The sequence below is a fragment of the Oncorhynchus mykiss genome, chromosome 12 (assembly GCF_013265735.2).
Source record: "Oncorhynchus mykiss isolate Arlee chromosome 12, USDA_OmykA_1.1, whole genome shotgun sequence".
NCBI classification, from domain to species: domain Eukaryota; kingdom Metazoa; phylum Chordata; class Actinopteri; order Salmoniformes; family Salmonidae; genus Oncorhynchus; species Oncorhynchus mykiss.
The window spans coordinates 88,328,322-88,352,970 of NC_048576.1; the positions used below are offsets into that span (position 1 = coordinate 88,328,322).

The window sequence follows — 24,649 nt, forward strand, 5'->3', positions numbered from 1 at the left end:
AGGGTTAGAATTAAACTTTGGGTTTATGGTTAGGTTTAGGGTTCGAGTTAGTAGTTAGGGTTAGGTACAGTATTAGGGTTAGGGGTTAAGGTTAGGGTTAGGGGTTAAGATTAGGGTTATGGTTAGATTTAGGGTTAGGTGTTAGGGAAAATTGGATTTTGGATGGGAATCAGTTCTTTGGTCCCCACAAAAATGTGTGTGTGTGCGTGTGTGTGTGTGTGTGGGGGGGGGACCTCTCTCTGCTGTTAATAAACCGTTGCCAGTGAAATGGGACATGAAAAAACCCATGTTATGGAGTTAGGGTTTCAGAGGGACAACTCTGCAGATGTGCAACCAAAGCCATGGCCTCCCTCACACACATGGGTACACCACTACCCCAACACTACTCCCCTCTACCCTCCCTTTACCCCCTCTACCCTCCCTCTACCCCCCACCCCCTCTACTTGCCCTCTACTCCCTCTATCCCTGTATCCCCCTCTAACCTCCCTCTACCCCCTCTTCTCCGTCTATCTCCCTCTACCCCCATCTACTCGCCCTCTACCCCCTCTACTCTCTTTATCCCCCGCTAACCTCCTTCTACCCCCTCTTCTCCGTCTATCCCCCTCTACCCCTCTCTACCCCCCTCTACCCCTCTCTACCCCTCTCTACCTCCCTCTAACCTCCCTCTACTCCCTCTAACCTCCCTCTACCCTCCTCTACCCCCTCTATCCCCCTCTAACCTCCCTCTACCCCTCTATCCCTCTCTACCTCCCTCTACCCCATCTACTCGCCCTCTGCCCTCTCTACTCACTCTATCCCCTCTAATCTCCCTCTAATCTCCCTCTACCCCTCTCTACCCCTCTCTACTTCCCTCTACCCCCTCTACTCCCTCTATCCCCCTCTAACCTCCCTCCACCCCTCTCTACCTCCCTCTACCCCTGTCTAATCCCCTCTACTCCCTCTATCCACCTCTAACCTCCCTCTACCCCCCTCTACCCCTCTATCCCCCTCTAACCTCCCTCTACCCCTCTCTACCCCTCTCTACCCCCTCTACTCCCTCTACCCCTCTATCCCCCTCTAACCTCCCTCTACCCCTCTCTACCCCCCTCTACCCCTCTCTACCCCCTCTACTCCCTCTATCCCCCTCTAACCTCCCTCTACCCTTCTCTACCCGCTCTCCTCCCTCTCTCACCTCCCTCTACCCCCCTCTACCCCGCTCTACTCCCTCTATCCCTCTCTCACCTCCCTCTACCCCCCTCTACCCCACTCTACTCCCTCTATCCTTCTCTCACCTCCCTCTACCCCTCAGTCCCCAATCAGGCAGGGTCACTCTAATCCACTGTATACATAAACGCTGACCTGTAATGATAGCCGTGAGGCAGGGACAACACACACACACACACACACACACACACACACACACACACACACACACACACACACACTCACACACACACACACACACACACACACACACACACACACACACACACACACTCACACACACACACACACACTCACACACACACACACACACACACACACACACACACACACACACACACACACACACACACACACACACTCACACACACACACACACACACACACACTCACACACACACACACACACACACACACACACACTCACACACACACACACACACACTCACACACACACACACACACACACACACACTCACACACACACACACACACACACACACACACACACACACACACACACACACACACACACTCACACACACACACACACACACACACACACACACACACACACACACACTCACACACACACACACACACACACACACACACACACACACACACACACACACACACACACACACACACACGCACACACTGCTCTACCCAAAGCTGTTTTCACAGGAGCCAAATACCTTAAATACATAATTAGCAGGGTCATTTCGGTGGGCCCCCGAAAGAGACCGAGCATGTCAGCATGAGGGGGCCGGGAGGGAGGCAGGAGGGTAGTAGGGGGGGGGGGGAGGACAAAGACGCACATTCATGTCCGTGGCCCCGACAAACTGGCCACCGCCATCTTCACAGAGGAACCTCTGCCTGTGTTTCCTCAAAACCAGAGGCCGCAGGTTTGAACAACTTAAAAAAGAAAGAGAGAGCGGGGGATGGATGGATGAAGGGACGGAGGGAAAGGGAGGTTAGTTATAGGGTCCGTAATTTGGGGAAGGAAATTGTCAAGGCCAACTAGAGGGGTCGGGCTGAGAGCTAACTGTGGTTGTCAGTCAAATCCCACCGTTGCCACCAGTGAGCATCTAAACCTCATGACTCTCTTTATTTCCATCCATCAGGGACCTTCTGTATCAAGTCGTATCAAGTCAAGTCAAGTAGGAGTGCTGATCTAGAACCAGGTCCCCCATGTCCATATGATCCTAGATCAGCACTCCGACTGTGATACAATTTATGAATACGGCCTTGATAACAGTCAAACAATTATCATATCGCTGTATAAGACCACACTGGTCAGCTGTGATACAAGGGTCTGTATTCACAAAAACCTCAAAGTAGGAATGGTGAGGTTCGCCTTAAAGATCATAATGAGTAAGATTTTATGGTCAGCAGGGTACCTGATCCTAGATCAGCACTCCTACTCTGAGATACAGTACTTTTTGAATACAGGCCATGAGCAAGAGGGACATCTTACAACAATGCCCAGTGCGTCAATCAATGTAGGTCTTTGAAAGAGAGGCAAGGCTGCATTCTACCGAACTCAGAGAAAGAGAGAAGGGGGAGATAGAGAGAGAGAGAGAGGGGGGAGATAGAGAGGGAGAGAGAGAGAGAGATAGAAAGAGAGAGAGAGAAGGGGGAGATAAAGAGAGAAAGAAGGGGGAGATATAGAGAGAGGGAGAGAGAGAGAGAGAGAGAGAGAGAGAGAGAGAGAGAGAGAAAAAGAGAGAAGGGGGAGCTAGAGGGGAGAGAGAGAGAGAGGGAGAAGGGGGAGATAAAGAAAGAGAGAAAGAAGGGGGAGATAGAGAGGGAGAGAGAGAGAGAGAGAGAGAGAGAAAGAGAGAAGGGGGAGCTAGAGGGGAGAGAGAGAGAGAGGGAGAACAGGAGAGAGAGAGAGAGAGAGAGAGAGAGAGAGAGAGAGAGAGAGAGAGACAGAGAGAGAGAGGGAGCGAGAGAGAGAGAGAGAGAGAGAGAGAGAGAGAGAGAGAGAGAGAGAGAGAGAGAGAGAGAGAGAGAAGGGATAACAAATTATTTACAATGCATTCAACAACTTCCACTTTGTCTCAACCCCTCCCCCCTCCCCTGACCTCTGACCCATGAACCCTGACCCATCCATTGTCGGCCAGTCAGATGACAGCTTGCGTTCCACAAGAGGCAGACATTCCAACGGTCCGTGTTCAAGGGAGACCTCCTTGGTATTGTTGATCACCACAAACACACAGAGACACACAAACACGCACACATATATACACACAGTGACAAGCGCACACATACACACACACCCATCAGCACCCCTCTTCACACCTTGTCAGCTCCCAGACCCATTCTGGCATTGTTTATGAAACCATGTCCACTTAGTGGTTCTCTCCAGTCTGGTTCCATCCCTCCAGATACTGCACCATGCACCAAGTCCACTTTAGGCCTTTCTCCTGTATCTCCCATTGTGTGTGTGTGTGTGTGTGTGTGTGTGTGTGTGTGTGTGTGTGTGTGTGTGTGTGTGTGTGTGTGTGTGTGTGTGTGTGTGTGTGTGTGTGTGTGTGTGTGTGTGTGTGTGTCTTTTTTCTCTCTCCCTCTGGCACATTTCTCTCCTCTTTTCTCCCCTGCTTCTTGAACTATTGATACACCACATCACGTAAAGTATATGGACACCAGTTCGTCGAACATTCCATGGAGTTGGTCCCCCCTTTTTGCTGCAATAACAGCCTCCAGTCTTCTGGGAAGTCTTTCCACTAGATGTTGGAACATTGCTGCGGGGACTTGCTTCCATTCAGCCACAAGAGCATTAGTGAGGTCGGGCTCGGATGTTGGGCGATTAGGCCTGGCTCGCAGTCAGCGTTCCAATTAATCCCAAACGCGTTCACTGGGGTTGAGGTCAGGGCTCTGTGTAGGCCAGTCAAGTTCTTCCACACCGACCTCGCTTTGTGCACGGCGGTATTGTCATGCTGAACAGGAACGGGCTTTCCAAAACTATTGCAACAATGTTGGAAACACAGAATCATCTAGAATGTCAGTGTATGCTGTAGCATTAAGATTTCCCTTCACTGGAACTAAGGGGCCAAGCCCAAACCATGAAAAACAGCCCCAGACCATTATTTATCCTCCACCAAACTTTACAGTTGCCACTATGTATTGGGGCAGGTAGTGTTCTCCTGGCATCTGTCAAACATAGATTCGTCCATTGGACTGCCAAATGGTGAAGTGTGAACGCGTTTCCACTGCTCCAGAGTCCAATGGCGGCGAGCTTTACACCATTCCAGCTGACGCTTGGCATTGCACATGGTGATCTTAGGCTTGTGAGCAGCTGCTCGGCCATGGAAACCCATTTCTTGAAGCTCCCGACGAACAGTTCTTATGCTGACATTGCTTCCAGAGGCAGTTTGGAACTCGGTAGTGAGTGCTGCAACCAGAACAGAGGATTTTTATGCGCTATGTGCTTCAGCACTCGGTGGTCCCGTTCTGTGAGCTTGTGTGGTCTACCACTTCGTGGCTAAGGCCATTCTACTGCCAATTTTTGTCTATGGAGATTGCATGGCGGTGTGCTCAATTTTATACACATGTCAGCAACGGGTGTGGCTGAAATAGCCGAATCCACTAATTTGAAGGGGTGTCCACATACTTTTGTATATATAGTATACCTCTCCTTCCACCTCCCCTCCTCCCTTTTCCCTCTTTCCCTCCATTCCTCACTCCCTCCCTCCATCCATCCCTCACTCCCTCACTCCATCCATCCCTCACTCCCTCCCTCCATCCATCCCTCACTCCCTCACTCCATCCATCCCTCCATCCCTCACTCCCTCCCTCCCTCCATCCATCCCTCACTCCCTCCCTCCATCCATCCCTCACTCCCTCACTCCATCCATCCCTCACTCCCTCACTCCATCCATCCCTCACTCCCTCACTCCATCCATCCCTCACTCCCTCACTCCATCCATTCCTCACTCCCTCCATCCATCCCTCACTCCCTCACTCCATCCATCCCTCACTCCCTCACTCCATCCCTCACTCCCTCACTCCCTCCATCCCTCACTCCATCCATCCCTCCATTCCTCACTCCCTCCCTCCATCCATCCCTAACTCCCTCACTCCCTCCATCCCTCACTCCCTCCATCCCCACTCCCTCCATCCCTCACTCCCTCCATCCCTCACTCCCTCCATCCCTCACTCCCTCCATCCCCACTCCCTCCATCCCTCACTCCCTCCATCCACACTCCATCCATCCCTCACTCCCTCCATCCCTCACTCCTTCCATCCCTCACTCCCTCCATCCCTCACTCCCTCCATCCCCACTCCCTCCATCCCTCACTCCCTCCATCCCCACTCCATCCATCCCCACTCCTTCCATCCATCCCTCACTCCCTCACTCCCTCCATCCCTCACTCCATCCATCCCTCCATCCCCACTCCCTCCATCCCTCACTCCCTCCATCCCCACTCCATCCATCCCTCACTCCCTCCATCCCTCACTCCCTCCATCCCTCACTCCCCCCATCCCTCACTCCCTTGTTGAATGAACTCTCCTCTACACCCAGAGCATGTCAGATAAAAAACTATAAAAACATAACATCCTCATGTTCTTGTCTTTCCTTGATATGTCCCTCTGTTGATCTTTCTTTGATGGTGTCCCTCCTCTGATCTGCTCTTTCATGTTCTCTTCTTTCTCTCTCCTCTCAGGGTTAATAAACGGGGGGTGTGTATCTGGGGGAAGTGGTGGGTAGGCGACCCTTTCATGTCCTCTAAACCCAGGATTAGGGTGAGCATCTCAGGGAGAGAGTAATAAAGTCTCCTCCTGGCTCTGGAGGATCTTGGAGGCGAGGCCAGTCACAGCTCGCAAAGCCCCAGGAAAGCTCACATTTCCTCCACATGACTCCTGCCTATCCACTCCACACGCCTTCTGCCTGTCCACTCCACACGCCTCCTGCCTGTCCACTCCACATGCCTTCTGCCTGTCCACTCCACACCCTCCGGCTACTAGATGGACTACAGGACAGAAGGATGCAGATGGACTAGAGGACATGAGGATGCAGATGGACTAGAGGACAGGAAGATGCAGATGGACTAGAGGACATGAGGATGCAGCTGGACTAGAGGACATGAGGATGCAGATGGACTGGAGGACATGAGGATGCAGATGGACTAGAGGACATGATTTTGGCCTTTCTAGGGAGTTTTTCCTAGCCACCGTGCTTCTACACCTGCATTGCTTGCTGTTTGGGGTTTTAGGCTGGGTTTCTGTAGAGCACTTTGAGATATCAGCTGATGTACAAAGGGCCATATAAATAAATTTGATTTGATTTGATGATGCAGATGGACGACAGGACATGAGGATGCAGATGGACTACAGGACATGAGGATGCAGATGGACTATAGGACATGAGGATGCAGCTGGACTACAGGACATGAGGATGCAGCTGGACTAGAGGACATGAGGATGCATATGGACTATAGGACATGAGGATGCAGATGGACTTGAGGATGCAGATGGACTAGAGGAGACGAGGATGCAGGTGGACTAGAGAACATGAGGATGCAGATGGACTAGAGGACATGAGGATTCAGATGAACTAGAGGACATGAGGATGCAGATGGACTGGAGGACATGAGGATGCAGATGGATTAGAGGACATGAGGATTCAGATGAACTAGAGGACATGAGGATGCAGATGGACTGGAGGACATGAGGATGCAGATGAACTAGAGGACATGAGAATGCAGATGGACTACAGGACATGAGTATTCAGATGGGTCGCCTCATCAACAGCTCTTTCTCCGTTGTCTAACCTTCCATCCTCTCCTCCTGTCTTTCATTGCACTGATCTGTCCTCGTCTCCTCTTCATCTGCACTGACTTGGAAGGTGAAGACAATATGGTGGAAACTCATCATCATCATGGGGCTCCCGAGTGGCGCACCGGTCTGCATCTCAGTGCTTGATGCATCGCTACAGACACCCTGGTTCGAATCCAGGCTGTATCACAACCGGCCGTGATTGAGAGTCCCATAGGCGCACAATTGCCCCAGTGTCATTCGGGTTTGGCCGGAGTAGGACGTCATTGTAAATAATAATTTGTTCTCAACTGAGTTGCCTAGTTAAATAAAGGTTAAATGAAAAAAAATATATATATAATTCCCCACTGAGCACATACTGGTTGACATACTGGTTGAATATTGTGTTCATGTCATTTCAATGAAGTTACATTGAACCAATGTGAAATAGACGTTAAATTGAAGTCTGTGCCCAGTGAGTAGGCTTTTCACCTGGACAGTTCCTTCAGCAAGGGAAGGACTGATTTATACAGCAACTGAGAAAGAGACGTGGCACATATCAGACTGTACCAACTCGCACCAAAAACAGGACCCAACATTCTGTGTACAGTTTGATAAGCAGAATGTATTTATTATTGAAAACATAAATATATAAATTATAATCATTGCTGTTTTTATCCAATAGAGGCCCAAATAAAAAATGGCATAAGCTTGTGTTGTTGTAGTTTCTTTAGTTACTGTAAGCAATGGTCCCTGGTCTTTCGACAATGAATGAATAAATGAATGCATTGCAAAATGGTGGGGAAACTTCTTCTGATTTCCTTTATACATACAGCACCAATGGAATCACCTTGGAAGTCTGTATAGTGCAGCTGAACATGTTGCTGCCACAACACGAAGCAGCTGCAGATACAGTGTTGTTGCTTCTTCAGTCATCTATTTTCTCTCAACATGCCTCTCACCCAGGACTTCATAAAGTGCTGATCTTGGATCAGTTTAGCTGTTTAGATCATAATGTATAAGATGAACAGCACTCCTACTCTGAGACATTTTGGAAAAGTGCCCAGGTCTTTCTATTGATTCAGTGTATGCCAAACGACAACCACCTATTCCCTATGTAGCGCACTACTTTTGGTCCAGTGGCTCTGGTCTAAAGTAGTGCACTTCACCGTACGGGAAACAGGGTGTTGTTAGAGACTTGTCAGTCTCTCCATAAACAGTGGTATCTTCTTTTTTAATCTTTCACTCATCAACAGTGGAACAGTCTTCGTCGTTGTTAACGTGTCAATGGAAGACTGCTGCTTGATTAACTAGGGAACCATTCATGTTGATTTGTTCACAAACTCTCTCATTCAAGATGGACTTTGTACTCGTTAAGAACAGCTTGTGTGCTGGTGGGGCGGACTGGGCACCAGCGTATCAAAGGAGTGTGATGTGGGTTAAAAGTGGTTACACACACACATGCTGAACGTTCTGTTGTGTATAATGACGCTCTGGTTACTGGGTGTAACTGTTGGCTAGATAACTGGGTTAAAGAGACAGTCCAACGATGCCCCAGACGGGAGTCTATCCTCAGCCAGCTCTCCACTAACCTGATCTCAGATCGGTTTGTGCTGCCTTGCCAATGACTATATGTGTTTGCAGGACAACACAAACTGATCTGGGACCAGGTTAGCTCTATCCATCTCTCTAGATAATACAGTACAGCACTGCTGATGTAAGCCTACCCTACACCACCAAACAGGGTGCATTGCTGGGGCCTGATACACTTCACCACCCCCAGTCCTGCATCGTTTCCATGGTTTAAATAAAAGCATTCAACCACAACAAACAAAGATATAACAAACATACTTCCTGCTTGAATATAAGTAAGCATAATATATATTTTTAACAAAAATAAAGCATCTTCCTGTACTTGTACAGACTCTGTCCTCCCATCTCCTCCTTCTCACGCTTCCTTACATTTCCAGCCCATACAACTAGACTTGAGACTGTTCAGATAATATACTGGCACATAATAAGGCAACATTGAACATGAGTAACAACTACAAACAACATGTGGACATGAAGATTCACTACCAGAAGATCAGACAGAACATGAATCTTACATGTCACAGAAAACATAATGTCTTGGAGGGAGAGAGAGAGAAAGGAAAACGTTCACACGTATAAATAGTTTATTAGTAGCAATGAATGAATCTTCCTTTCTGAATCGTTCTGTAGTGTATATGGTGACTGGCACAATCCCAATAGGAGCAGACAGGGGAACCCAGGAGAGAGAAGCAGAGAAGACATCTTGGTACAACAGGTCCTGATGACTCCAAACACTTCTCCCAACACTTTATCCAAAATAGACTAAATAGGCGACCATTCTATGAGTTCCAGAATGTTCACAAGTTCCACTACAGTGTACAGAAAGTTCTGGAACAACAAGCAACACGACCAGTACCTTCTACACCTCTCTACAACTTCTCTCAACATCTCTTTCCCTCTCTCCCTCTCTCTCTGTCAGTCATTGACTGTCCAGGCAAGTGTCACTTAGGCCAACGGCTAGGAACATGCAAGCCTCCACACGTCCCGAAGAGTCCACTGATTGTCCCTCTCTGTGTCCTTTTAGGATCCAGTCGACAGATCCCCCATCGAGGCTTAATCCAATAATCCATCCTGGATCTCTCTCTGTGATCGTCAAATTGTCCTGTTTCCTCAACAAACGACAACCCATCTTGTCCTCCTCCTCCTCTCTTTTCTGCCCAGCTCTTTATTGGCTTCACCATCCTCATCCGCGTCATTGTTTGATTGGTTGGTTCTGCTGCGCTTGGCAGAGACCTTCTGCATTCCTTTTTACGGTAATAGAAAAAAGCACCTTTGGCATTTTATTAACTTTTTGTCTTTTTTTCTCTTTACAGTAATCTTTGTTTTTAAAAGGCGGTAGGTGGCTTGGGGTGGGGTCAGGGAAGGGGGTAGGTCAGCAGTCCAAATATGGCAGCATCCTCTCTTTGGCCCCTTCCACACTGAAGTCCAATGCTGCTGGGGTCTCACCTTACGTCCACTGTGGAGAAAAGAGAGAGCTGACGTTAACATTTAGCATTTCATTAGCATTAGCCTGATAATTACTATTACCATTAGCTTTAGCATTAGCATTTCATTAATCCCCATATTATTTGAACATGTTAGAGGTAAAAGGTGATATTCGTTCCCCATTTTGTTCAATTTGAATGTGTGTCATAAACTCATCAGGTGGACACACCCATGTCCACACAGCCAATTGCATTGGCATAAGCCTTCTCCTGATTTCAATAACAGAGTAATCAAATATACCAGTCATCATCCCAGGTGCTGGCCATGCATTTCCACTCAGTGAGTGTGTGACTCAGTACAAAGTACAAGCAAGTGAGGTGGAAGAGATCTAAAAACACACAATAGACAACAAACAATCCCTCATAGGGAATGACAGACAGAAAGACAGACAGAGAGAGACAGAGAGAGAGAGAGAGAGAAAGAAAGAGACAGAGAGAGAGAGAGAGAGACAGAGAGAGAGACAGAGAGAGAGAGAGGTAGAGAGAGAGCGAGAGTGAGAGAGAGACAGAGAGAGAGAGACAGAGACAGACAGAAAGACAGAGAGAGTGAGACAGAGAGAGCGAGAGAGAGACAGAGAGAGAGAGACAGAGACAGACAGAAAGACAGAGAGAGTGAGACAGAGAGAGAGAGAGAGACAGAGAGAGAGAGAGAGAGACAGTCAGAACATTATACAGACAGACAGACAGACAGACAGACAGACAGACAGACAGACAGACAGACAACAAATGGACAGAGAGGATGAGAGAGAAAGAAAGAGGCAACATGAAATACAGAGGAGAGCATGGGAAGTAGAGTCATCTAGAATGGTATTTGAAATCAGATACACACAGAGACACAGAGACAGCTGGAGTGAAGGACAAATACTGGTCGGTGAACAAGGTGAGGTTGAAATCCTCATTCATAAACTCATACAGGCATAAAACATAACACAAAGTGGACATGCAGTGTGCAGGCAGGCATAAAAATCACACTAAATCATGCAGTGGCATTCACAGAGTGTGGCCCATTTCAGCCCTCCCTCTCCTCACACTGATTTAGTTTGGCTTTGTTTGTGATCTGATTGGCAACCCTTTCTCTCCCCTGATTGGGCTTGTGACCAGCAGGTAGGTAATTGGTTGGATTGCCATGCTGGTGCTAAAGTCCTCCTACCTGTTGGAGCCGGGGGGTCCGGCGGTCGGACTTTGGAATAATGTGTTCAAGTTTATTATGTCGCCAATAAATCCTTGTTGAGCTTTAGTTTTTTAGGTTTCCTTTTCCTACCTTTAGCCCTAGTATGGTGGTCTGAAAACACAAGTTGGGGAGGGAGGATAGGAGGACAGGGACAGGCGTTAGCAAGAGGGGGAAACAGGGAGGTTTACGACACAACGAGCAGAAAGCAGATAAAAAGCCCCCCGACAGAGAGATAATTCAAGAGGATTTGAAATGACACTATAAATAGTTGAGATGCCTTATCAGTCCACATCGTTCCTCTTATCTCTTCCCAACGGAGGCTTTGGATCAAGGGGAAAGGACTGTTACCTGCCGTCCAAGCCAAGCAGCCTTTGGACACCCTCCCTTTACACACACACACACACACGCACGTACGCACGCACGTACGCACGCACGCACGCACACACACACACACACACACACACACACACACACACACACACACACACACACACACACACACACACACACACACACACAGACAAACACCCTCACACAGACAAACACCCTCACACAGACAAACACCCTCACACACACTGACACTGTCTTTCTATCAGACACACACAAGGGGCCTTGCAGGTTTGGCAATAGAAGTCTAGCTTGCAGGCGTGTCTGTTTTCTCAACAGTCATATACAAGAGGTCATCCAGTGCAAGCAATGGGGGCCAGCAGGCAGACAGGCAGACAGGCAGGCAGACAGGCAGACAGGCAGACAGGCAGGCAGACAGGCAGGCAGGCAGGCAGGCAGGCAGACAGGCAGACAGGCAGACAGGCAGGCAGGCAGGCAGGCAGGCAGGCAGACAGACAGACAGACTAGCAGTATAAAGAGACCAGGCGTAGGAAGGTATGACTGAATGGGGCGGGACTCAGATACTCAGACATCCAACCAAAACAGTCTCTGAAGGTCATCTATCAGACAATAAAGTTGTAATAAATTCGGTCGGCCTTAAATATTATTTACCTGTGTCTGCGTCTGAGTGCTCGGTCACGTGATGTTGTGACTGGCACACACACTCCAGGTGGTCTTCTAACCTGACCAAGACCTCCTTCAGCTTGGGTTTCCTCCGCACATACTCCACCTTGGCCACCTGAAAGAAGGGAGGGAGAGAGAGAGAGGTTAACAACACTAGCACAATAACACCATTTAGGCTCGTTTAGGCTTTTCCTGTGTACCCTTCATTCACCTTTCACTCTTTCTCCATTGGCTAACATCAAGAGAGATGGATGAATGAAAAGAAAGAGAAAGCCCTGCTCCCTCCTCCTCCTCCTCTAACGCCAAGAGGCACAGCCACCGTCATCTCCCTCTGCTTGGTGTATGACATCAGCATTCCATTGGGGCTGATGTATTGGTGCAGCGTTCTATGGCCTGGTGATCAGGTGTGTCAATATTGAGCAGAGGGAGGGAGGAGGGAGTGACACGCACCATGAGGCCCAGTGTAGGTTCTCCCTGGCTGGGGAGAAATTAAATTACATTTTTATTTATTTATTATTATTATTTTTATTTTTATTAAAATCCCAGCAACTCCCGTACGGACTCGGGAGAGGTGAAGGTCAAGAGCCGTGCGTCCTCCAAAACACCAACCTACCAAGCCACACTGCTTCTTCACACAATGCCCACTTAAACAATGTGGACACCTGGCAACCGTGCCAGCGAGCACTGCACCCAGCCAGCCACAGGAGTCGCAAACCCTCCCCTAACCCAGACAACGCTGGGCCAATTGTGTGCTGCCCCATGGGTCTCCTGGCTGCGACAGAGCCTGGACTCGAACCAGGATCTCTAGTGGCACAGCTAGCACTGTGATGCAGTGCCTTAGACCACTGCGCCACTCGGGAGGCCCAGGGAGAGTAGTTTGAGAGGTCCCCCTGCCTCTGTGCCTGACCTGCACCCCTACCTCATCTCAACTAATTTACTGTAGCCAAGCCTAACCCTTGCACTTAACCCAACCCAACACTATCCCACACAGCCAGATCTTACACAGACCTCCACCTAAACACCCATTCAATAACTCCACCAACCCAACACTGACCCACACTATCCCAGATCTTACACAGACCTCCACCTAAACACCCATTCAATAACTCCACCAACCCAACACTGACTCCCCACCACCCAGCCACTTCAAGGTCCCTGTGACGTGGGTGTAGTTGGGCTGTTGTGTGGATGTGTAAAATGGCGTTAGGTGATGCCTCTCTCCGATCTCTGATCTGAAGACCAGGGCAGGTACACAGCCACACCCTGGGCCTGGGCCACATGGTAACAATATATCAGGCTTCTGTGCTCTTCCTGGTCATGGCACGGGACAGGATATTGACCAGCAATCTCCTCACGCTTTCCGGTGTTATGAACAATGCTGTTACGCAGCCAGGACAGCTCACACACACACACACACACACACACACACACACACACACACACACACACACACACACACACACACACACACACACACACACACACACACACACACACACACACACACACACAGATGGGAGAGAAGGAAAGTTCTTTCTCAATCCCATTCTGGCCTCCAGCCAGGTCAAGCTCTACCCAGTGAATTAGTCACACAGCCCAAATAATACACCATTCTGATACTACATAACCTTGTAATGTTTGGGCCCTGCAATGATGTAACGTCTCGGAGACATAAGCCCAGGGTGAGACAGAGACGTAGGCTGAGCTGGACACAGAGCGGACAGAAAGAGGCTAGGGAGTACACAGCATCCACTATTCAGCATCCTTCCTTTGAAACAGTGTCTTTTAGAAAGGGAGGAAAAGGGGGAAGACGAGAGATAGAAAGAGAGAAAACAGGGATAGAGGGAGTGAAAAGGAGGTTAAGTAGCAGAGGTATGCCGTGGGTAAACAGTGGACAATGGTGTCTGGATGGTAATCATTATGGTGTGTGTTTGCTCTTATCTCCGGTCTGAAGCAGAGGGTGAGAGGGCCTGAGCAGACACTGAGTAGGGGTGGAGAGAGAGAGGGAGAGGGAGGGGGAGGGGGCCTGAGCAGACACTGAGTAGGGGTGGAGAGAGAGAGGGAGAGGGAGGGGGAGGGGGCCTGAGCAGACACTGAGTAGGGGTGGAGAGAGAGAGGGAGAGGGAGGGGGAGGGGGCCTGAGCAGACACTGAGTAGGGGTGGAGAGAGAGAGGGAGAGGGAGGGGGAGAGGGCCTGAGCAGACACTGAGTAGGGGTGGAGAGAGAGAGGGAGAGGGAGGGGGAGAGGGCCTGAGCAGACACTGAGTAGGGGTGGAGAGAGAGAGGGAGAGGGAGGGGGAGAGGGCCTGAGCAGACACTGAGTAGGGGTGGAGAGAGAGAGGGAGAGGGAGGGGGAGAGGGCCTGAGCAGACACTGAGTAGGGGTGGAGAGAGAGAGGGAGAGGGAGGGGGAGAGGGCCTAAGCAGACACTGAGTAGGGGTAGAGAGAGAGGGAGAGGGAGTGGGAGAGGGCCTGAGCAGACACTGAGTAGGGGTGGAGAGAGAGAGGGAAAGGGAGGGTGAGAGGGCCTGAGCAGACACTGAGTACGGGTGGAGAGAGAGAGGGAGAGGGAGGGGGAGAGGGCCTGAGCAGACACTGAGTAGGGGTGGAGAGAGAGAGGGAGAGGGAGGGGGAGAGGGCCTGAGCAGACACTGAGTAGGGGTGGAGAGAGAGAGGGAGAGGGAGGGGGAGAGGGCCTGAGCAGACACTGAGTAGGGGTGGAGAGAGAGGGAGAGGGAGGGGGAGAGGGCCTGAGCAGACACTGAGTAGGGGTGGAGAGAGAGGGAGAGGGAGTGGGAGAGGGCCTGAGCAGACACTGAGTAGGGGTGGAGAGAGAGGGAGAGGGAGGGGGAGAGGGCCTGAGCAGACACTGAGTAGGGGTGGAGAGAGAGGGAGAGGGAGGGGGAGAGGGCCTGAGCAGACACTGAGTAGGGGTGGAGAGAGAGAGGGAGAGGGAGGGGGAGAGGGCCTGAGCAGACACTGAGTAGGGGTGGAGAGAGAGGGAGAGGGAGTGGGAGAGGGCCTGAGCAGACACTGAGTAGGGGTGGAGAGAGAGAGGGGGTGGAGGGGGAGAGAGGGGAGATGGGTAAAAGAGAGAAGTGGTGGGAAGAGAGGAGGGAATGGGTGAGAGAAAGAAGAGGGAGAGAGAGTAAGAGAGAGAGAAAGAGGGGGTGGAGGGGGAGAGTTGCACAACTGAATGCATTCAACCTGTGTGTCTTTCGCATAAGTTTGCAGAGGTGGGAGGTTTTAGATTTGTGTACATTCCACGGACCATGTCATTTTGGGGTGGGTTTTGTGTGTTTAGGGGGGAGTCTTTAAAGGAGGGGGACAGCACACTGAACCTGATCGTGGGTAGCATTAAGTCTCATTCATACGTAACCTATAAACTCGGTCTAGTTCTGTGTAATCCTCAAGGACACTGGTGACTAATATAGGCCTGATGAATCGATAGTGTTTCCTGAGCAAAACAAGCCAAAGGAAACCCACTGCTTGTCACTAGCCAGTGTGTGTGACAGTGGAATCAGAGCTGGATGCTCACAGGGGCTGCAGCTGTCTCTGTGACCGGCTCTGCTGCTGTTGGTTACCAGAATGTCTAGGGGGTCAGGGGTCGGCCAATCAGAAACAGGGAGAGTCAGCGGTGCCTGACAGTTACTACTGTGGCGGAGCCTAATGACAAATGATGCACGCACACACACAATCGCACAAACAAACACACATGGACAAGAGGATAAAGTGGTGTGTGTGTGTGACAGAGAGGCCAGCAGTAGGTATGTTACTCAACACAGCAGGGTTAAAGACACACAGAGCAGAGCAGCACCTAAACCCTTCCCTCCTCTGAGTGTGTGGCTGTTTTTTAACTTGTCTCTACCAATGAAGTTACGTACTCTCCCTCTGCTCTTCCCACTTTGTCAACAGCAAGCGTTCTCTTGTTTAGTCACCGTCTTCCTCTACACTTCCCATCTCCTCCTTGTCATTCTCTCCCTCCCTTCACTTGTCTCCTTGTACACAGCCAGTGCACATTCCCAGAGTCAGAGTATGACAATAGACTGATACTGGAATTAGGAGGTGGAGAGGAGGGGGAGGGGTGTTCAGTTCAGTACTGGGTAACACGCAAACAGCCCTGCTCCCACCTCCACATCCCCCTCTATGTCCCCCTGTCACCATGTCAGTCTGTCTGTGTCCCTGTCACCATGTCAGCCTGTCTGTGTCCCTGTCACCATGTCTGTGTCCCTGTCACCATGTCTGTGTCCCTTTCACCATGGCAGCCTGTCTGTGTCCCTGCCACCATGTGAGCATGTCTGTGTCCCTGTCACCATGGCAGCATGTCTGTGTCCCTGTCACCATGTCAGCCTGTCTGTGTCCCTGCCACCATGTCAGCCTGTCTGTGTCCCTGCCACCATGTGAGCATGTCTGTGTCCCTGTCACCATGTCAGCAAGTCTGTGTCCCTGTCACCATGGCAGCATGTGTGTACCCCTGTCACCATGGCAGCATGTCTGTGTCCCTGTCACCATGTCAGCAAGTCTGTGTCCCTGTCACCATGTCAGCAAGTCTGTGTCCCTGTCACCATGTCAGCAAGTCTGTGTCCCTGTCACCATGTCAGCCTGTCTGTGTCCCTGTCACCATGTCAGCCTGTCTGTGTCCCTGTCAGCCTGTCTGTGTCCCTGTCACCATGTCAGCCTGTCTGTGTCCCTGTCACCACGTCTGTGTCCCTGTCACCATGTGAGCCTGTCTGTGTCCCTGTCACCATGTCAGACTGTCTGTGTCCCTGTCACCATGTCAGCCTGTCTGTGTCCCTGTCAGCCTGTATGTGTCCCTGTCACCATGTCAGCCTGTCTGTGTCCCTGTCACCATGCCTGTGTCCCTGTCACCATGTCTGTGTCCCTGTCACCATGTCAGCCTGTCTGTGTCCCTGTCACCACGTCTGTGTCCCTGTCACCATGTGAGCCTGTCTGTGTCCCTGTCTGTGACCCTGTCACCATGTCAGCCTGTCTGTGTCCCTTCCACCATGTGAGCATGTCTGTGTCCCTGTCACCATGGCAGCATGTCTGTGTCCCTGTCACCATGTCAGCCTGTCTGTGTCCCTGCCACCACGTCAGCCTGTCTGTGTCCCTGCCACCATGTGAGCATGTCTGTGTCCCTGTCACCATGTCAGCAAGTCTGTGTCCCTGTCACCATGGCAGCATGTGTGTACCCCTGTCACCATGGCAGCATGTCTGTGTCCGTGTCACCATGTCAGCAAGTCTGTGTCCCTGTCACCATGTCAGCAAGTCTGTGTCCCTGTCACCATGTCAGCAAGTCTGTGTCCCTGTCACCATGTCAACAAGTATGTGTCCCTGTCACCATGTCAGCCTGTCTGTGTCCCTGTCACCATGTCAGCCTGTCTGTGTCCCTGTCACCACGTCTGTGTCCCTGTCACCATGTCAGCCTGTCTGTGTCCCTGTCACCACGTCTGTGTCCCTGTCACCATGTGAGCCTGTCTGTGTCCCTGTCACCATGTCAGACTGTCTGTGTCCCTGTCACCATGTCAGCCTGTCTGTGTCCCTGTCACCATGTCAGCCTGTCTGTGTCCCTGTCACCATGTCAGCCTGTCTGTGTCCCTGTCAGCCTGTATGTGTCCCTGTAAGCCTGTCTGTGTCCATGTCACCATGTCAGCCTGTCTGTGTCCCTGTCAGCCTGTATGTGTCCCTGTTACCATGTCAGCCTGTCTGTGTCCCTGTCACCATGGCAGCATGTGTGTACCCCTGTCACCATGTCAGCCTGTCTGTGTCCCTGTCACCATGTCTGTGTCCCTGTCACCATGTGAGCCTGTCTGTGTCCCTGTCTGTGTCCCTGTCTGTGTCCCTGTCACCATGTCAGCCTGTCTGTGTCCCTGTCACCATGTCTGTGTCCCTGTCACCATGTCAGCCTGTCTGTGTCCCTGTCACCATGTCAGCCTGTCTGTGTCCCTGTCACCATGTCAGCCTGTCTGTGTCCCTGTCAGCCTGTCTGTGTCCCTGTCAGCCTGTATGTGTCCCTGTAAGCCTGTCTGTGTCCCTGTCACCATGTCAGCCTGTATGTGTCCCTGTCAGCCTGTATGTGTCCCTGTCACCATGTCAGTCTGTCTGTGTCCCTGTCACCATGTCAGCCTGTCTGTGTCCCTGTCAGCCTGTATGTGTCCCTGTCACCATGTCAGTCTGTCTGTGTCCCTGTCACCATGTCAGCCTGTCTGTGTCCCTGTCAGCCTGTATGTGTCCCTGTAAGCCTGTCTGTGTCCCTGTCTGTGTCCCTGTCACCATGTCAGCCTGTCTGTGTCCCTGTCAGCCTGTATGTGTCCCTGTAAGCCTGTCTGTGTCCCTGTCAGCCTGTCTGTGTCCCTGTCACCATGTCAGCCTGTCTGTGTCCTGTCATGACACTTTCTGACTCCCCAGAAATATTGACATTCATAGTTAATTCAATCCTCCTTTCATTGAACCCACTCAAGTCCCGTCTCAGAGCCCACCACCACAGCAGCTAGACACACCATAGAAGACCCCGTGGTGCAACCGAAGGGGCCCCACATACTCTATATATAAATCATCAACCTCTAAACTCTGTCAGAAAGCCGGGCCTGGGAAAGAATCCCGGTCAGGTTATGAAATTATATCCGATCCGGTCAGAGAGACAGAGCAACGGAGGGTTTAAAGGCTGTATCCCAGTCTCTCTCCCAATCTCTCTCCCAGTCTCTATCCCAGTCTCTCTCCCAGTCTCTATCCCAGTCTCTCTCCCAGTCTCTCTCCCAGTCTCTATCCCATTCTCTATCCCATTCTCTATCCCATTCTCTCTCCCAGTCTCTCTCCCAGTCTCTCTCCCAGTCTCTATCCCATTCTCTATCCCAGTCTCTCTCCCAGTCTCTCTCCCAGTCTCTCTCCCAGTCTCTATCCCATTCTCTCTCCCAGTCTCTCTCCCAGTCTCTCTCCCAGTCTCTATCCCATTCTCTCTCCCAGTCTCTCTCCCAGTCTCTCTCCCAGTCTCTATCCCAGTCTCTCTCCCAGTCTCTCTCCCAGTCTCTCTCCCAGTCTCTATCCCATTCTCTCTCCCAGTCTCTCTCCCAGTCTCTCTCCCAGTCTCTATCCCATTCTCTCTCCCAGTCTCTCTCCCAGTCTCTCTCCCAGTCTCTATCCCATTCTCTATCCCATTCTCTCTCCCAGTCTCTATCCCAGTCTCTCTCCCAGTCTCTCTCCCAGTCTCTCTCCCAGTCTCTATCCCATTCTCTCTCCCAGTCTCTCTCACAGTCTCTCTCCCAGTCTCTATCCCATTCTCTCTCCCAGTCTCTCTCCCAGTCTCTCTCCCAGTCTCTATCCCATTCTCTATCCCATTCTCTCTCCCAGTCTCTATCCCAGTCTCTCTCCCAGTCTCTCTCCCAGTCTCTCTCCCAGTCTCTATCCCATTCTCTCTCCCAGTCTCTCTCCCAGTCTCTCTCCCAGTCTCTCTCTCCCAGTCTCTATCCCATTCTCTCTCCCAGTCTCTCTCCCAGTCTCTCTCTCCCAGTCTCTATCCCATTCTCTCTCCCAGTCTCTCTCCCAGTCTCTCTCCCAGTCTCTATCCCATTCTCTATCCCATTCTCTCTCCCAGTCTCTATCCCAGTCTCTCTCCCAGTCTCTCTCCCAGTCTCTCTCTCCCAGTCTCTCTCTCCCAGTCTCTATCCCAGTCTCTCTCCCAGTCTCTCTCCCAGTCTCTATCCCATTCTCTCTCCCAGTCTCTCTCCCAGTCTCTCTCCCAGTCTCTCTCTCCCAGTCTCTATCCCAGTCTCTATCCCAGTCTCTCTCCCATTCTCTCTCCCATTCTCTCTCCCAGTCTCTCTCCCAGTCTCTCTCCCAGTCTCTCTCTCCCAGTCTCTATCCCAGTCTCTCTCTCCCAGTCTCTCTCCCATTCTCTCTCTCCCAGTCTCTATCCCATTCTCTCTCCCAGTCTCTCTCCCAGTCTCTCTCCCAGTCTCTATCCCATTCTCTCTCCCAGTCTCTCTCCCAGTCTCTATCCCATTCTCTATCCCAGTCTCTATCCCATTCTCTATCCCATTCTCTCTCCCAGTCTCTCTCCCAGTCTCTCTCCCAGTCTCTCTCCCAGTCTCTCTCCCAGTCTCTCTCTCCCAGTCTCTATCCCAGTCTCTCTCCCAGTCTTTCTCCCAGTCTCTATCCCATTCTCTCTCCCAGTCTCTCTCCCAGTCTCTCTCCCAGTCTCTCTCCCAGTCTCTATCCCATTCTCTCTCCCAGTCTCTCTCCCAGTCTCTCTCCCAGTCTCTCTCCCAGTCTCTATCCAATTCTCTCTCCCAGTCTCTCTCCCAGTCTCTCTCCCAGTCTCTCTCCCAATCTCTCTCCCAGTCTCTCTCCTAGTCTCTCTCCCAGTCTCTATCCCAGTCTCTATCCCAGCCTCTCTCCCAGTCTCTCTCCCAGTCTCTATCCCAGTCTCTCTCCCAGTCTCTATCCCATTCACTCTCCCAGTCTCTCTCCTAGTCTCTCTCCCAGTCTCTATCCCAGTCTCTATCCCAGCCTCTCTCCCAGTCTCTCTCCCAGTCTCTCTCCCAGTCTCTATCCCATTCTCTCTCCCAGTCTCTCTCCCAGTCTCTCTCCCAGTCTCTCTCCCAATCTCTCTCCCAGTCGCTCTCCTAGTCTCTCTCCCAGTCTCTATCCCAGCCTCTCTCCCAGTCTCTCTCCCAGTCTCTATCCCAGTCTCTCTCCCAGTCTCTATCCCATTCACTCTCCCAGTCTCTCTCCTAGTCTCTCTCCCAGTCTCTATCCCAGTCTCTATCCCAGCCTCTCTCCCAGTCTCTCTCCCAGTCTCTATCCCAGTCTCTCTCCCAGTCTCTATCCCAGTCTCTCTCCAAGTCTCTCTCCCAGTCTCTATCCCATTCTCTATCACAGTCTCTCTCCCAGTCTCTCTCCCATTCTCTCTCTCCCAGTCTCTATCCCATTCTCTCTCCCAGTCTCTCTCCCAGTCTCTCTCCCAGTCTCTATCCCATTCTCTCTCCCAGTCTCTCTCCCAGTCTCTCTCCCATTCTCTATCCCAGTCTCTATCCCATTCTCTATCCCATTCTCTCTCCCAGTCTCTCTCCCAGTCTCTCTCCCAGTCTCTCTCCCAGTCTCTATCCCAGTCTCTCTCCCAGTCTCTATCCCATTCTCTCTCCCAGTCTCTCTCCCAGTCTCTCTCCCAGTCTCTCTCCCAGTCTCTATCCCATTCTCTCTCCCAGTCTCTCTCCCAGTCTCTCTCCCAGTCTCTCTCCCAGTCTCTATCCCATTCTCTCTCCCAGTCTCTCTCCCAGTCTCTCTCCCAATCTCTCTCCCAGTCTCTATCCCAGTCTCTCTCTCTCCAGTCTCTATCCCATTCTCTCTCTCCAGTCTCTATCCCAGTCTCTCTCTCCAGTCTCTATCCCAGTCTCTATCCCAGTCTCTCTCTCCAGTCCCTCTCTCCAGTCTCTCTCTCCATTCTCTATCCCAGTTTCTATCCCAGTTTCTATTCCAGTCTCTCTCTCCAGTCTCTATCCCAGCCTCTCCCAGTTCTGAAGCCGATTGTCCTGGCTGGGTTAATTGGGATTTCCCCCGATGGGAGTGCCGGAGTGTGGAAAGGAAAGTTTGGGCTCGGCGATCCAAGGAAAACAAGGCTTAGATGTGGATGTGCACCACGGGTAGTTAGGAATGGGAACAACACCGCAATAAAGGAAAATAAATAAGATTGGGGAGGAGGGGGGAGAGTAAGAAGGGAGGGGTGAAGGAGGAGGGGAGAGTGGGGGATACGCAATTCATCTGTCACAGGATAAATTAAGTGGCCGAGTCCCAACACCAGACATCAGACATACTGAGGAAAACCTGCAACCCCCTTCTAACCCTGCTCATTGTGAGCTACAAGGGGGGTATAAGGGGCAGAGAAGGCAGGAGGGAGATAGAGGGGGCTGTCTCTCTATCTGTCTGTCTGACAGTCTGGTTTTAATGGAAAAAGGAATAGATTCCCTCCTCCTCCGTAAAGGGTGATCCTCATGAGGAACTCAATGACCAGGGCTTTGAAAGTGATGGACAGACAGGCAGGCAGCAAATCCCCCAACGCTTTCGACTCTGAGAAGAGGGGATTTATGGGTAGATGGGGGGTTATAAGGGGTGCTGAGGGGGGATTAGGGGCGGATGGAGGGTTATAAGTGGTGCTGAGGGGGGATTAGGGGCGGATGGGGGGTTATAAGGGGTGCTGAGGGGGGATTAGGGGCGGATGGGGGGTTATAAGGGGTGCTTAGGGGGGATAAGGGGCGGATGGAGGGTTATAAGTGGTGCTGAGGGGGGATTAGGGGCGGATGGGGGGTTATAAGGGGTGCTGAGGGGGGATTAGGGTGTGGGGTGAAGAAAGGAAACAAGTAGAGCATTTATCATAGGCACACAGGCAGGAATGCCAATGGAAACCAATGGGAGGGCTGAGAAAAAGCATTTGATTTCTTCACACCAGTCTCTCTCTCTCTCTCTCTCTCTCTCAGCTCCCAGTGTGTCACCAAATGTGTATGTGGAGATCGTCTCGACCGCAGACTGTCTGCCTCTCCTTCCTACTGTCACCAAGCATGACCATCATCAAATATCCAACATCAAAGCGTCCAATAAGAGATGTCATTTCTCCTGCATTCCTTTCCTGCTCCTTCCCATGTCCTCACACCAGAACTCACACACCATACCACCTTGCACAAGATGCTTTTCATGACTTAGGCTGTGACTCAATCTAAACTAAGAGTACTCCTACTGATAGTAGTGGAAATTGGAAACCACTCTTTGCCAGAAACCAGAAATGAAGAGTAAAACACTCTCCCAGAAAGGGAGGTGAAAATGATAAAAAATTATAGACTAGAAAATGTAAACAAGGTGGTAGAGGGAAGGATATAGAGGTAGAGAGAGAGAGAGAGAGAGATTGTTTATTTCACTTTTGTTTCTAGTCTATTTCACTTGCTTTGGCAATATAAACATATGTTTCCCATGCCAATAAAGCCCTTTGAATTGAGCGAGAGAGCGACAGAGAGAGCGACAGAGAGAAAGAGACAGAAAGGCACACAGAAAGAGAGGAAGGAAGGGAAGGAGATGGAGACAGACAGAGAAAGAACAACATAGAGAGAGGTAACGAGATAGAGGTGAAGAGGGAATGTTCTCCTTTATCATAAATGGTAATTAGAGCTAGGTAAGAGTGGTGTTTATATGAAGTGTTTGGCCTGACAGTGGTCTGACAGGTAATCACTACCCTGTCGAGGTCCTGTGGGCACAAGTATGGGATGACAGCGAAAACACCCCATATTACCTTGTCTTTATCTTTTCATGTTTTCTACCATTCTGATGAATGTCCTGTGGACTGAAATGTTGATGGGGTTTTTAAGCAAACTGGAATAAAAATGCTACAGATTTTAGTTTAGTCTATCCAATAGAGAGAGTAGGTACAAATGTTGGATCTTAATTTGACCAGTTTCTCAAAGCAGGAAAATTATCCTGCAGCAACAGGAAATGTGAATTTTTGTTGAGGCTGATAGATTTTCAGTTAAGGCAAATCAAGTCTGACATTTTAAAGTAGAAATTATAAACTTTAGAAGCCTTTTTAAACCTCTAATACACTATACATTTGCATTTCCTGCTGTGCAGAATAAATCCTGCAACAACAGGGTGATCAAATGAAGATCCAACATGTAGTGGCGAGGAGTGTAGTGGTGTAGTGGTGTAGGGTAGTGGTGTAGTGTAGTGGTGTATTGTAGTGGTGTAGTCTATTGGTGTAGTGTAGTGGTGTAGTGTAGTGTAGTGGTGTAGTGTAGTGTAGTGTGGTGTAGTGTAGTGGTGTAGTGTGGTGTAGTTTAGTGGTGTAGTGTAGTGGTGTAGTGGTGTAGTTTAGTGGTGTAGTGGTGGAGTGTAGTGGCGTAGTGGTGTAGTGTAGTGGTGTAGTGGTGTAGTGTAGTGGTGTAGTGTAGTGGTGTAGTGTAGTGGTGTAGTGTGGTGTAGTGTAGTGGTGTAGTGTGGTGTAGTTTAGTGGTGTAGTGTGGTGTAGTTTAGTGGTGTAGTGGTGTAGTGTAGTGGTGTAGTGTAGTGGTGTAGTGTAGTGGTGTAGTTTAGTGGTGTAGTGGTGTAGTTTAGTGGTGTAGTGGTGGAGTGTAGTGGCGTAGTGGTGTAGTGGTGTAGTGTAGTGGTGTAGTGTAGTGGTGTAGTGTAGGGGTGTAGTGTAGGGGTGTAGTGTAGTGGTGTAGTGTAGTGTAGTGGTGTAGTGGTGTAGTGTAGTGGTGTAGTGTAGTGGTGTAGTGTAGTGTAGTGTAGGGGTGTAGTGTAGTGGTGTAGTGTAGTGTAGTGGTGTAGTGTAGTGGTGTAGTGTAGTGGTGTAGTGTAGTGGTGTAGTGTAGGGGTGTAGTGTAGTGGTGTAGTGTAGTGTAGTGGTGTAGTGTAGTGGTGTAGTGTAGTGGTGTAGTGTAGTGTA

At 50.5% G+C, this 24,649-nt stretch overlaps 1 protein-coding gene across 5 annotated transcripts in view; it reads right to left on the minus strand.

Annotated features, from left to right (window-relative positions):
- Window positions 1–7,691: 7,691 nt before the first annotated feature.
- Window positions 7,692–24,649, minus strand: part of LOC110518436 (platelet-derived growth factor subunit A-like) — a 39,624-nt gene continuing 22,666 nt past the window's right edge. For 4 of the 5 annotated variants that reach the window (XR_005035191.1, XR_005035189.1, XR_005035192.1 and 1 more), the window contains 3 exons: window positions 12,214–12,340; window positions 11,194–11,325; window positions 7,692–10,015 (listed from right to left, as the gene is read on the minus strand). Coding sequence is in view for 1 of the 5 variants with exons in the window: in XM_036939075.1 (XP_036794970.1) it covers window positions 10,002–10,015; window positions 12,214–12,340 (141 nt within the window). In the remaining 4 variants the exon portion in view is untranslated. The remainder of the gene's footprint in view (window positions 10,016–11,193; window positions 11,326–12,213; window positions 12,341–24,649) is intronic. The other variant, XM_036939075.1, reaches the window with a different exon arrangement.